Here is a 15,503-nt window from a genome sequence, read left to right on the forward strand (position 1 = left end):
GATTAAACATAGTTGATGGCATCGACGGGTAATGTCCATCACACTGCAAAGTACAGAGCAGATAGGACAGTACTTAGTGTGTTTAAGAGAAAAATCCTTGGAAAGATCTATGGGTCTATCAGTATTGACAGTGAATATCGACGTATTATGAACCACAAGCTGTATCGGCTATACAAAATATCGGCATGAGAATCGGAAAAGGAACCCATTAAAAAGGCGTTAAAAAACGAGCCGCATTGCGGGTACACGCGGAACGAAAAGGCCATAGAATATGGAATAAACAAATTGAAAAAAAGTCGAGAATAAAAACCTGATTTTCAAAATTGGGAAAAAAGGCAACAAAAAAAGATGAGTGGAAATCTACTCTTAGTTCGGCTAATAGGACAAATGTTATTTAGAGGTCTACCTTCTTTCCGTAAAACGGAAAAAAATATTTTAGTTAAAGATGATTTCAGTCGTGTTTGGCACATAGACGCGATATCTACATTCCGAATAAATTCTAGCATTTTGCTAATAAATTTGATTTGATTTAAATGACAAAGAATGAATCCCTTTCGATAGTTAAGCTATCAACCAGTCATTTTCGTTGGTCACTGTAGACTTTTTAAGAGCTCTTGGGATCTTAAGTAAAGAGTCATGGACTTGCCACAAAAAAGTATACCGTTGTAATCAAAATCACCTTCGAAGAAATTTTCAAAACATTCTTGAGCAGCTGCGCCTGACCGAAAATGTTAAACTTTTGAATGTGTCTATATCGAACTATAGACTTTCTTGGAACGTGGACAAAATCGGATACTCAATTTGTAAGTTATCATGCTAGTCAGACATTTTAGTTAGAGCCGGCAGTGTTTTTAGAGCGTTTAGACCATTACCTTAGGAAGTGTTTTTTTTTTTTTTGTAATACATTACTCTGACTAAATATCTCTTCAAGTTTTGAAGAGCAAGAGTCTACTAATTTTAACATTTTGATTTTTTTTTCCTAGATTCTTGCAAGTTTTGGAACATAGCTAATGCAACACTGTTTTTACATTAACTCCTGGGATAGAACAGCTCCTTACTTTCTAAAAACTGTTTTACCATGCCCCTTGGCAATTGGGTGGGCTAGTTGGTTTACACACTTTGTTGCCGATTAGACAACATTAATTTCAAATTGCAAAAAATACTGTTTATACTTCATAGATATACAAAATATTTAAATAAAATCGTTTAAATCTAAATATTGAAGCATTTTTTCGCCAATAAAAACATCAAAACTGAAAATATTTTTGCAACACAAAAATAAAAACAAAAAAACACAAACTTTTAACATAAAGTGCACACAAAAATTGTTACAACAAAAACAAGAAACACATGCATACGTGCTGGTGCGGATGGTGATTGTTGTGGTGGTGCGGACTGTGTTGGTAATTAGTCCATTTGTGATCTGTGGTGGCAAAAGTGTTAGAAGTGTTCTGAGCATGGCCGCTTGGCTGCTGCAGCTGCATTGGCGGTGGTTTTAAAAACATTGAATCGTTCGCATTTGCTTTAAGTGACTGATCATAGGCCGGTCCATTCGGCAGATCATCATCGTCGCCTTCGCATTCGTTTTCATCACTTTCATAGGCAAAGGAACAACTACGACAAAAAGGTGCACAAAATTGTGGACAACACTGAGTTGGCGGTGATGGTGGTGACAGTGGCAATGGTTTGCGAGAGCTTTTTGATGGTGTCGAATTATCGTTAATCGTTATTAAAGGTGTCGATGTCGGTGGCTGTTCTCCGGTCCGTTTACCAAATGTTGGAAAACAAAAACATTTTCCATTCTTTTTGTGATCTGTCTTGGTGGAGGTCGTCGTTGCACTAGTCTTGTGTAACTGTGTAACCACGGAACCACTAATTGTTCGGTCTGTCAAAGATAATGGTGATGTGGGTGAAAGTGTGGTTATGGCCACAGCTGTATTGCTGGGCTTGGTACAGTCAAGGGTGGTGGTTCTCCTTCTGTTCGGAATTACATTTATGTTCGTAAGAGCTAAGGCATTTGTTGGTGTGGAAGCGGTGATGGTTGTGGGTGAGGTGATTGTGATTGTTGTTGTTGCACTGTCGCTGTTGTTACTGTTACTGAACAAGGTGGCTATGGTATTACTGTGGTGCAACTGTTGCTGTTGTTGTTCTTGATTATTGGGGTGAGTTGTAGAAGTAGTAGTAGTAGTGGGAGTAGTGGCTTGGGCCTTATAAAGTACCCCCTCATTTGTGGCTAAATCACCCAATATCATTACTTTTTCACTGGTCGTGGACAGCGTGGATATTTGGCGCCCAATACGTTTCATCGGACTCTCAATGCGCACTCTCGCCGTTCGTTTGCGATTTGTTTGTGCCGCCCTGGAGTCCAACGTTGTGCCATCTACTGTACAGAAATCCGGTGTATTGTTTACTGAGGTGGGTGAAGCTGGTGGTGGTGTTGTGGGTAAACCATTTGAGTGCTGGACATATTCCATCGGAGTGCTTGCCGGTGTCAGAGGTGAAGTTCGAGTTGGTGACGTTGTGCTGTTGTCACTGTCAATGCTTACTCTGTTGTTTCGGACATAACTGACACTACTGGAAGAAGGACCGACGGTGCCGTTGAACAGTGTATTATTAAGAACATCTTCATCTTCTCGTTCTTCTTGCCATTTGGAAGACAAATTGGCTGTGGTTGTGGCGGGTAGATTTTTGGTGGTGTTTGTTGTGGGCGATGAAGCATTTACAAAATGCACATCGACTTTATGCAACCGCTTTGACGAAGACATATCCTCACCGTTAACAGTGTTTCCACTCTTTTTCATTGCACTCTTCCTGCTGTTACCTTTACTTGTTTCGGTTTCATTCTACAATTATTTTGAAAAATGCAATGCAACAGAAAAGAACGAATACGAATTTTATTTTGGTTGGAAGGTTGGTTGTTTGTTGGAAAAAATTTTTGTTTTGGTGTTTTGATAACCTAAATAATGGTCGAGGAGCCTCAAGTATTACGCAGTGAAAGCTAAGGGAACCGATGACACCTTTGACTAAGAAGCATGATATAATTCTTGACATGATTTAATTGTGTGTGTTTGGGGAGTGTTTTAAGGGCTATGAATTTAAAATAGTTTTAAACATAACTTTGAAGATGATGATAGATACAAAAAAACTGGTCATCTTGGTTAGACTTTCCATCCAATGTTGGGTTGAGTCCTCTTCGCCGAGGATGTATCACAATTTACAATGAACGATGTTGCAGAAGTAATCCGAACCGCGAAATTATCAAGAGCGTTGAGACCATAAGGACTTTAAATGGCAATGCTCAGGCAACTTGACAAACCCAGTGATTTATAACCATCCATTAATTAAATTTTGGGCATCATGACCGTCACAAAGTTGGTCATAAAGCCCACAGGACATTGAGTTTGTTAAATAAAACAAGTAAAAAAGTATCAGTCGACAGAGATATACCCTCAGCCTATGTCTGGGGTCCTTTCAGAATTTTGTGGCTCTTTTTCGACATTTGAACTTGTCGACAAAAAAAAAAAAAAAAAAAAAAAAAAATTGATTAGGACTAAAGTTAAAAAGTGTTGCGGAGGAGGTACTTGAAGGAATGGGCCGACATAGTCCATTATGGAAGTGGATCTTATTTAGGGAGTCATATATTTTCGATAGTTATCGCGCTGGAGTTCAGTGGGTCATCGTATAATTTTTGGACCAATATGCCAGAAAGAATGGAAACATAACATCGAATCGAATGAAAACATAACATCGTTCTAAACAGGACCACACCATCGGAAACGTCTTAAATGGAAAGGTTGAACTTTTGTGGGAGATGTACCCTATATGGGCCATTTTAGAAGTTAAACTAAATTTGGAGAACATATTTAGAGAACCAAAGTTTGGACCAAATTGGTTGATCGGTTCGGGAGTTATCGTGCTCTCCAGCCACTACATATGGTGCCATAGGGGTTATTACCCCTTTCGGGCTGTTTTCTAAAGAAGTATGGACTTGCCTCTGAAAACAAAATTTTACCATCGTAATTAAGGCAGCAAATTCAAGTTACTTCAACAAAAATCAAAGTGATTCGAGAGCAAGTCTTAAAGTGAACTCCCTTCACGAGTTATCGTGAACAAAATATTACGAAGGCCAAATTTTGGACCGAATCGGTAAATCCGTTCGATAGTTATCTTGCGCTCCAAACACTGTACACGGTGTCACAGGGGCTTTTTGCACCTTTTAAGCTATTTTCTCAGGAAGTATAGACTTGCACCTGATGAAACTTGTACTGTCGTATGGGGGGCAGTGAATACAAGTTGTTACAGCAAAAATCACAGCGATTGCAGAGCAGCTCCTAAACTGAACTTTTCCGAATTTCCCGAATGAATGGACCGATTGAGCCCAAATTGGAACTTTATTTAAGTCTGGTAGAAATTTCACGATGCGCACAAATTTTTCGAACATTTTCGAACTTATGTGGGGGAGGTACCGGAAGGAGTGGACCGATATAACCCATCTTCGAACTTAATCTAAGTTTGGACAAAATATTCCGAAAGCTAAATTTTGGACCGAATCGGTTGATCCGTTCGAGAGTTATCGTGCGCTGTAGCCAGCCAGACAGATGGACGGACATGGCTAAATCAAATCCAAATTGTCTGAAACGGATTTCGCCCAAACATACTTGGGGTCTAAAACCATGATTTCTAAGGTACATTTTGCCCGTATGAATGTGTATATACCCTCGTTAGCGTAAATGCTGAGGGTATAAAAATGTTTAATAAAACTGTCACTAAAGGGAGAACGTCTTAAACCCCGATCGAAGGCCGGCATCGCAAAAAAAACTTTAATAAACCAAAAAGTAAAAAAGTATCTGTCGGCCTGTGTGAATTGAAATTATAATCTATGAACAGATCTAATACAGGCTACACACCCAAAATTCTTTTCCCCAAAAATTATGTATTTCAGAATTGTGTGACCCTTATTTGACGTATGAACTTGCAAATAAAAAAAGGTCTAAAGCCGCATTGGTATGGCCCAATTATTTCGTTGACCATAGGCTTTAGTCGTTCGCACAATATCCCTGGCACAATAGGGAGAAGGACCCTATAGTTAGGGCATACAGTCTTATATCCGTTCTTGTGGATAGGGCACAGGATGCTCAGGTTCCAATAGTCGGGTACGCGTTCTTCCTGCCAGATGGAACTAACTAGCTTATAAATACACCTTATTTGAGTGTCGCCTCCGGTTTTGAACAGCTGGCTTATTATTCTTCAGCCGGTTTATTGCTGGCTTGGCTGGGCGGTGTACATTCAATACCATCTTCTGGGATTGGATCTGTGGTATCTTCGCCGTCTTCGCTACTATCGGATATCAACAGTTTGGAAAAATGTTCTTTCCATATACTGAGCACACTATCTGTATCAGTTACCAGATTACCTTGCTGGTCTCTACAGGAGGATGTGCCAGTTCCAAAGCCATCAGTTTGATGTTTCACTATTTGGTAGAATTTTCGGACTTCATTCTGTCTCCTGTACATCTCGATTTGTTCAAATTCCACACTCGCCTTTCCATTTCTCTCTTTTTCCTCCGGAAAGGACGTTTCTCTTCTCTCCTTTTCTTCCCATACCTCTCTCGTGCGCTACGCGTTGCTTCTGATTGTAGAATAGCCCTATATGCCGCATTTTTCTTTGGTGGTCTCTGGTATCCAAGTATGAATCTTGCGGCTGTTTGCATGGAGTGGGCAATATTTTGCCATTGTGTTGATATGTTATCGGGACGAGGAGGGCTTTCATTAAGCAATTGGGCTAGTTGAGTGGAATATGCTGTGGCTATCTGTCCGCGTTGTATCTGTTCGTCCTTTTTTTGCAACTTTTAGACGGGTAAGTACCTTTGCAGCAACATGGTAGTTGTCCGAATCTATGCTTGATCCTCGGAACGATCGTACATCCAACACGCTCGATGAATATCTTCCATCTATCACAACAATTTTTGAGGGGTTTGTTTTTCTTTCATTTGTTCATAGTAAGCTGCTTTTTCTAGGGCAGGGTTACGAACCCGACGCCCAAATACAAGTTTTTAACGTTCTTATGGATGAACGCGCGGCATATGTTAGCTCAGTACATTGTGTTAAAGGTAGCTCCCCAGGTGACACTACGGTCAGTGTCCAAGACAGTGCGCACGATAGCTCACGAACTGGTCCCCCCATTCGGTAAAAAATTGGTAATATTTTGTCGGTCCACTTCCTCCCCCAAAAAACTTCAACATTTTTCGTTAAAATGGGGCGCATGATAACTCTCGAAGGGAGTAACCGATTAGTTCTACACTTTACTTATCGAAATATTTCTAAGAGGCATAGTTTAGGTTCGAATGTGAACTATATCGGCCCACATCTTCGGGTACCTCCCTCCTTTGAAATCGTTATGATTTCTTTGCAACGGGTTGTACTCGTGGCCCCGATTACAAAGGTAATATTTTTTTAAGGGCCGGCCTATATCTCTTATTAAAAAATAACACGAAAGCTGTTAAAACCTCTACGGCTAGCATATGTAGTGGTAGGTGCGCACGACAACTGTCGAATCGTATACTGCTTAGGTTCAAACTTTGCATATCATAATATTCTGCGAAAAAGTATTCGCTAATATGGTCCGAACGGCGTGTAATTATCACCACTTGCAGAGAAGTTTATCATGGCACTGATGTGATGGGATGGAAAATGTTGATGCTTTGGTCAGGGGTTGAACCGCAATCTTCTGAGTACAAGGCGGAAGTGCTTATCACTGCATCACGATGGCGGAGCAGTTTTGTATTATATGCTATGTTTGCAGCGTCTCGACATCCAGCTTTCGACCTGTGTTATATCGCACTTCGGCCTTAAAATTGTGACGAGTACGAACCTTGGCTGATGCAAGGAAATGGTCCGATCGATGTTCGCTCCTCGAATCGATGGGACATCTCTCACACATCTCTCGATCTGATTTTTCCATTTGGAAACATCCATGTTGCCTTGTATATGTCGAGGTGTTGGAACTGCTGCCAATGGAAAATAGTGAAGCCTCATTCTATTATCGGATGAAGGCTTCAATAACAACTCATATGAGAAAAAATAATTTTTATTTCGTGGAAAGTTTGCCATTATAATATTTAAAAATGTCAAATTACATCAACCCAATATTAGTCATCTGATTGTATTTTATATTAATTTACAAGCTTATCTGCACATGTTAATATATCGAACAGATTTTTGTATGCATGTACCAGTGACGTGCCTTATCTAATTCTATGCCCATTGTGTAAAAAATTGAGTCACGGTAATGAAAAATCATTAAGAATGTGACAAGTTTTTGTAGAAAAAAAAACATTGATGACAAATGCGACCAATACAGGGTTCGGAAAATAGAACACGCTGAAGTATTTCATTTGCTTTCATTTGTTACTCTGGAGTAATGGTAGGATTTTTTATAACAAATTGAAAACCAATTGAATTGACTTGCCACCAGTCTCCGGCTTTTGAAATACATTTTTTGATTATTATTATTTATATAAATATTATATAACCTTATTAATATTATATAATCTTATAAATTTAAGCATAAATTTTTAAAAATTTATATATAAAAATTCTGATATTTTTTATGAAATTGAATACATTTTTTTTATTTGTGCATAACACTGTGCGACATCAAAAAAATTAACCATATTCTGACACCACAGAGTGATAGAAGACAAAAAATAAGAAGACACGTGTCCCGTCGTTTTTCCCTATCACTTCGAATTTTGCGGTTATGGGCCCTCAAAGACTTGATGTTTTGATGTCAATAGGACTCATTTTACCAGGCTCATATCTTCTAAACCGCTAAGAATTTTGGTTTACCCGTCGAAGCAAAGTTGTAGTTCTAGTCTTAAAGAATAATAATTGTGAATACATCAAATCAATTTAACCTCATCTTCTAGGTCAAAATCGTAAATTTTTGTAGTTGCTTGTTTGATTCAATTTTGATCGGTTTGATATCTGAAGACCAAAATCCGAGAAAAAATTATGACGGAAATTTGACCTTGACGATTTTGACCTATAAGATGAGGTTAAACTGATTTGATGTGTTCACAATTATTATTCTTTAAGACTAGAGCTACCACTTTGCTTCGACGTGTAAACCAAATTCTTAGCGGTTTAGAAGATATGAGCCTGGTAAAATGACATCAAGGCCACAGGTCTTTGAGGGCCCATAACCGCAAAACTCGAAGTGATAGGGAAAAACGCCGGGACACGTGTCTTCTTATTTTTGGTCTTCTATCATGCTGCGGTGTCAGAATATGGTTATTTTTCAATGCCTCAAAAAATTACACAGTGTAATATAATAAAATATGTAAAATGATGGCAAAATATGTTCAAAATCAATATAAACATTTTTTATTTTTCTATTAGAACATTTGACAAATATGTAATTTCCGCTGTTTAATAATAATAAAATAATATATTTATTGGTTTTTAATTCGTTATACGAAATCAGACCATTAGTTCAGAGTTAATGCAAATGCTGGCTGTTCTAGAACCAGCAAGCATGTACTATTTTCGATATTTTATTATTTTATTCTTTATAAATTTTGAAATTTTTACAAGTTTTTCAAGGGGAGCACACATATTATTTTATATATATTTATTTTTTTGTACTATTTCCATTGTTTAATTTTTGGAATCACTTTTGGTGGCACCCTGTACACAAGAACAGCATACACAAGTGTCAATAGAAGAATGTCAAGAATTATATCATACTTTTTAACCTCATTTAATTAACGTATTTCCTCTACAATTCGCTTACTTTAACCGGGTTAAAGAAAACAAACTTATAGAGTAGATTCGCTGAAGAAAGGTCTGTGGGGTGGAAGAGCATCATTCTTTTAAAATAATAATAAAAAAAAGAAAAAAATAAGTGTAAAAATTGCCATAAAAGTGCTTTTGTGTGTTCACACATACCAAGGAATATGACGGAAATCATTTACAGACTCACTCCTCATGACAATGGAGTACAAGGAGGAAGAAGAAGAAACATACATTTTGCTAGGAAACAATTTTACATAAGGGAAGACTAACTAGAGGAAATTGTTAAGTAATGAAATAAAAAAAAACTTATACTAAAACTAGGAACACACTGACTGACACACTTAAAGTTATTAAAAAATGATAAAAAAGAAATTTTGTACATCCTTAATCTAGTCATGATGTTGGTTAAATACAAAACAAAAACCAGAAAGAAAGTTAAAAGTAAAACAAAAACAAAAGATCTGCCTGTAAACAATTAAAACCTAGCTATGAGGCTCTGCAAACCAGGTTAAGGATTTTTTTCTTGTATTACAAAAAAAGTTGGAAAATCAATTAATAATGGCACACACTCATTGCTTGGTTTTCGTGTATGAACACATTTCTCGCTTGCTTGTCTTTTGTTACGGGTCTCTCTAAAAGTGGCCACAGAGTTGAGTTGAGAAATTCTACACTAAGTTTTGTATAACTGTGAGGGAAATTAAGGCAAAATGCTTAACTATTATTTTTAATTTTGATTTTTAAAAACTTAGATTTTTAGTGCAAGGCCAATGGAATTTTGTTTAAAAATTGTTTATAAAATTTTAATAATTACAAAAAATTGACAAAGGTTATTAAATTTGTTGATTAATTTAAATGTTATATATTGAGTATATATATATTAATATAACCATATCCAAAAAGTCTACATAATAAAAGAGATTTTATATTTGTTTCTTAAATCAAATACTTACATCTGTCACCTCTATCACTTCACCGGTACGCAAATCAATGACATCACCATAGGTCCGACCATTAATACTGCACTTATTGAAGGTCATAATATTTTGTGTTAGGGTGCCTGTCTTATCGGAGAATATATATTGTATTTGGCCCAATTCTTCATTCAAGGTGGTGGTACGGGCTTTGGCATGGGTTTTACTTGGTTCATAATACATTTGTTCATCCCAATTGATTAGAAATGATTGAACAAAACGTATAACCTAAAGAAATTTGAGGTTAGATTTAACTCATTAACTTGTAAAGTGAGTGAGTGAGTGTGTGTGTGTGCGCGACAACTTACCTCTACTGAAACGTAGAGTGATATTGGCACTACGGTATTTAATACAATGGCATAAGAGAAAAATACTAACAATCCTATAACTGTTGATCCTTGAACAATATTTTTTGGTATAATATTTTCCCATGGCAAATAGGCCTGCAAGAGAAATTTAATAGTTTTTAGTAAATATATTGAATAAATATGTTTGTTTCTATTTTTTTACCTGGAAATATTGACCAATGACTCCCTCCCATATAGCACAAGCCAGTGTAAAGAATGCACAGATTGATAACAGAAATAATACGATCTGAAAAAAATAATAATAACTTATAAGTATTGGATATACAAGAAATATATAGACTTGGATAAATTAAAGTTCGTACATTCGGGTGACACCGTGCTGCAAGTATACACACCCGCCTTGCACGCTGAATGCCCTGGTTCAATTATGTTAATTTAGATTAGGGCTGCTCATACAACTACAAACATATTTTGTTATTGTGTTGATTTTGAAACACAAACATTTTGATAGTTTCCCGATATACCGTTCAGTCTGATTTTATAAAATTTACAAAAATAATTCGTATAAATACATCCTTCAATTACACGGATAAGCTAATAATTAGCATAAACAATCATTATTTTCAAAAAACAAGTTTCGTTTATTCTACAGTGGCTACACAAGAATTTATAAATCAAATATGGTGTTTTATCGAGTAATGTTGGTTTGTTGGGTTGTCTTGTGTAATGGAAAAAAATGTGTATTGAAAATGTTCATTTCAAAAACAAATCAAAGACATAAATACAACAAGATAAGACATTTTTTTTGCTATCATTCTTCAGTGAATGGCTTTTGAATTCAAAGACATAAATACAACAAGATAAAACATTTTGTTTGCTATCATTCTTAAGTGAATGGCTTTTGAATTTAACATAATGTTATATCACGATATGGTGATATAACATTTTTTTCTTTTTTACATTTTTACGTATTTAACCGAATTTACCGATCCAATTGACATAGAATTATTCTTGAATAGATCCTTGAATTCATAAATTTCGTTTCTGATACCATTACATGAAATGTTCCTCCTTGGTTGCGATTTTGAATTAACTGCAACCTGTTAAGGGTAATGTTTCTATACAAAGTTTCGTAAACATTTTTTTGTTGCATGCATTTTGTCTAGTCTTAGTTGTATTTATGTCTTTGTTGAATTTAACATAATGTTATATCACGATATGGTGATATAACATTTTTTTCTTTTATACATTTTTACGTATTTAACCGAATTTACCGATCCAATTGACATAGAATTATTCTAGAATAGATCCTTGAATTCATAAATTTCGTTTCTGATACCATTACATGAAATGTTCCTCCTTGGTTGCGATTTTGAATTAACTGCAACCTGTTAAAGGTAATGTTTCTATACAAAGTTTCGTATACATTTTTTGTTGCATGCATTTTGTCAAGTCTTAGTTGTATTTATGTCTTTGAACAAATGCTCTCTTTTTTAATTGTGTGAGTGAGCAAATTGACACCGACAGCAGAAGGGCGCCCTTTGAGCAGCCTTGATTTAGATGAACACACACCACAACAATGTAACGCCTCCTACTCCCTCGTATTGTTTGCGTTCATTCCCTTCAAACATTTTCTTTCGCCTGCTTGACGGAAAGGCCATTTAAAAGCGATTGTGGTGTCTGCTGCAACAGTCGAATTTTTATCCCAAAAAATAAAAATGACTAAAATGACTGTACTACTTTTGCGGCCCTAACTGGTTTGTCGCTTCCGTCACAACTGGAAGTTATAAAAGCGATAAAATTTGCATTGACAAAAAAAGAAATTTTATTCTTTTTATTTTTTATTGTTTTCTTATTATTGCAATTTTTCATATTTCTACTTTTTTACTTATATTTTATTACTACTTTACATACTTAGTTGAATTACTCAGGAATTGATGTCAACAATAATTTTACTATTTTCAAAATCTGGGGACCTATTCTGTAATTTTTTAACAACTTTACTCATTGTTTATTTTACAACAATTTCATTTGTTTGCTTTTTTTTTGTTACAAAAACAAAAGAAATTTAAACAATATCGATAGTTGCTAAAAGTTACAGAATAACTGATGTCGCCTGGCCCGGGATTAGAACCCGGGTATGCAGAATGCCAGCCGAACATGCTATCCATTGCACCACCGTTCCATATAATACTTTGATAGAGTAATGGCCTTTATATGTTCAACGTTTTACAAAATAAATACATGTAAGCAATCGTATTTTTGATCTAAAGTAAGGTACGCAAGGGATTCTGCACAAGGGTTAAAATAAGCTAGAATGAGATAATGAGCATGGTTCAATTAAATTGTTTTTGTAAAATGAAAACAGTCGCCTTTTTACGCTTTTTCAGGCACTTTTAAGAGACGCATTTGCTGGGAGAGGATATATTTAACTTCCAAATGGAGGGTTCATCTGTTTGTATACGAGTATGTGTGTATGTGTATCTCTATCACGTTTGAACATTGGAGAACCTCCCAGATGAGTGATGCTAGAACAGTCTATGCATACGCAAGCGGCTTTAAATACGGGAGCGTAACGGGTGGGAGATCGAGTTGTAATCCAGACCGTGACGCGCTCATGCTCCCACTGAAGACAAGGACGAACAGACCAAAGATATATTTTACGAGCGCTTAGAAGAAACTTGTGACCGTTGCCCTGTCCATGACATTAAAATTATACTAGGCGATTTTAATGCCAAAATTGGAAAGGACAATATCTTTGTCAGTCGGGAAATTCAGTCTCCACAGTGAAACATCTGACAATGGTATGAGGCTGATAGACTTTGCAGCTGCAAAAAACATGACGGTTAGCAGTACCAGATTTAAGCATCTCGATATTCATAAGGGCACCATGCTGTCTCCAGATCAGAAAACAAGAAATCAAATGGATGACGTTGTGATAGATGGAAGACATGCATCAAGCATGTTGGATGTACGATCGTTCCGAGATGCAAACATAGACTCGGACCACTACCTTGCGGCAAAGGTACGTACCAGATTAAACGTAGCAAACAAAGTGCAAACAGACACAATACGGAAGTTGGACATCGGTAAGCTGCAATCACAACAGATAGCCACAGCATATTCCACTCAACTGGCCCAACTGCTTAATCAAAGCACTCCTCGTCCCGATAACATATCAGGACAATGGCAAAACATTGCCCACTCCATGCAAACAGCCGCAAAATCAGTACTTGGATACCAGAGACCTCCATCAAGGAATCCATGGTATGACCAGGAGTGTCGTGCTGCTACCGAAGAGAAAAACGCGTAGCGCATGAGAGAGGTATCGGGAGCAAAGGAGAGAGGAGCAACGTCTTTTCCACAGGAAAAAAAGAGAGATGGAAAATCGAGAGTGTGAACAAATCGAGATGTACAGGAGACAGAATGAAGTCCGAAAATTCTACTAAAGAGTGAAACATCAAACTGATGGCTTTGGAACTGGCACATCCTCCTCTAGAGAATAGCAAGAAAGAGAATTAATTGAATAGCAAGGTAATTTGGTAACTGATACAGATAGTGTGCTATGGATATGAAAAGAGCATTTTTCCAAACTGTTGGTATCCAATAGCAGCGAAGTCGACGAAGATACCACAGATCCAATCCCAGAAGATGGTATTGAATGTATACCACCCGGCCAAGATGAGGTAAAGACAGCAATAAACCGACTGAAGAATAATAAGGCAGCAGGAGCTGATGACCTAACCGGAGGCGACACGCTGATAAGGTGTATGCATCAGCTAGTTAGCTCCATCTGGCAAGAACAACACGTACCCGACGATTGGAACCTGAGAATCCCGTATCCCGTCCATAAGAAAGGAGATAAGACTTTATGCTTCAACTTTAGGGGCATAAGTCTTCTCCCTATCGCCTACAAGATAGTGTCAGGGATATTGTGCGAACGACTAAAGCCCATGGTCAACGAAATAATCGGACCATACCAATGCGGCTTTAGACCTGGCAAGTCCACCATTGACCAGATATTTACCCTGCGGCAAATCCTGGAGAAGACCCAGATCGACATTTACCACCTTTTTGTCGATTATAAAGCAGTCTTCGACAGCCCGCTACGTTCAAAGGTATTCCAAGCGATGTCTGAATTTGGTATCCCCGCAAAGCTCATTCGGCTTTGTAAAATGACTCTAACTGGCACAAGATCTTCAGTTAAAATAGGAAACAACCTTTTCGAAGAGTTTTGTACCAAAAGAGGTTTCAGACAAGGAGAAAGCCTTTCGTGTGGTCTTTTCAACATCCTGCTAGAAAAGTTTATATGTAGACAAACGTCAAAAGAAGTGGCACAATCTACACCAATAGCCACATGTTACTTGCTTATGCTGATGATATAGACATCATGGGACGATCCGTAAAAGAAGTAACCGATACCTTTATGAAGGTCGAAGGAGAATCTGCTAAAGTGGGCCTGGCGGTAAACGGCGAGAACGCCAAGTTGATGGTGTCGACGCGCAATGCGCCCATTGAGATCGGACCAACTGTTGAAGTTGGTTCCTATATTTTTGAGGTACTAAAAGACTTCGTATACCTCGTCACCGCCGTAAACACAACAACAGATGCTACTTTGGCTTAAGTAAGCAATTTAAAAACAAAGCCACAACTCGTCAAACAAAAATAACGCTTTACAAAACACTGATACTACCCGTGCTGATGTATGGTTCCGAAGCCTGGGTACTTACGGACCAATCTGCGTTGACGGTGAATATCGACGTCGTATGAACCACAAGCTGTATCTGCTATACAACGACATCAATATAGTTAAACGTATCGAGATGCAGCGATTGCGTTGGCTAGGCCATATAATAAGAATGAGCGATGGTGAACCCGCTAAAAAGGCGTATAAATTTGAGCCACATGGCGGTAAACGCAGGATTAGCAGGCCAAAGAATAGATGGCGCAAACAAGTGGATGAAGAGATGACAAGGCGCGGTATTCCAGAAAGCGAAGCACTAAACAGATAGAATTGAAGATCTTTTCTTAGTTCGGTCTATTGAACAAATGTTCTGTAATGGACCAGTTAAGTAAATAATTATATTGGAACATAAACGTTATAGAGAATTTGTTTAAAAATTGAATATTTATGATTTGTTCCATATCCGCACTTACGACACAAATGTGAAATATTGTACACCATATGGAACAAAATGACAAAAAAAAATCCATCTTTGCCTCAATAAATTAAAAATTTCTAAATCGAAAATTAGAGTTTTTATTTTTTAAAATGTGTTTTTACAAACTTGTAAGTTTTTAAAATATTAATTTTATAACTGAAAAAAGTTTAAGCTTTCGCTTCGAAGAGTGGATATCTAGGAAACTAGGGTAGATAGGGGAAAACCGACCAAAAATTCAGAAAGAGCATACTAGAAACCACCTGTATC

At 37.1% G+C, this 15,503-nt stretch overlaps 1 protein-coding gene across 3 annotated transcripts in view; it reads right to left on the reverse strand.

Annotated features, from left to right (window-relative positions):
- Positions 1-15,503, reverse strand: part of ATP8B (ATPase phospholipid transporting 8B) — a 127,278-nt gene that overhangs the window by 42,415 nt on the left and 69,360 nt on the right. For all 3 annotated transcript variants that reach the window (XM_073978064.1, XM_073978065.1, XM_073978066.1), the window contains exons 7-9: positions 10,277-10,360; positions 10,075-10,209; positions 9,746-9,994 (exon numbers count right to left, since the gene is read on the reverse strand). In XM_073978064.1, the coding sequence (XP_073834165.1) occupies positions 9,746-9,994; positions 10,075-10,209; positions 10,277-10,360 (468 nt within the window). The remainder of the gene's footprint in view (positions 1-9,745; positions 9,995-10,074; positions 10,210-10,276; positions 10,361-15,503) is intronic.

This window comes from Musca autumnalis, unplaced genomic scaffold (genome assembly GCF_047663935.1).
Source record: "Musca autumnalis isolate F117 unplaced genomic scaffold, ASM4766393v1 scaffold_3, whole genome shotgun sequence".
NCBI lineage: Eukaryota > Metazoa > Arthropoda > Insecta > Diptera > Muscidae > Musca > Musca autumnalis.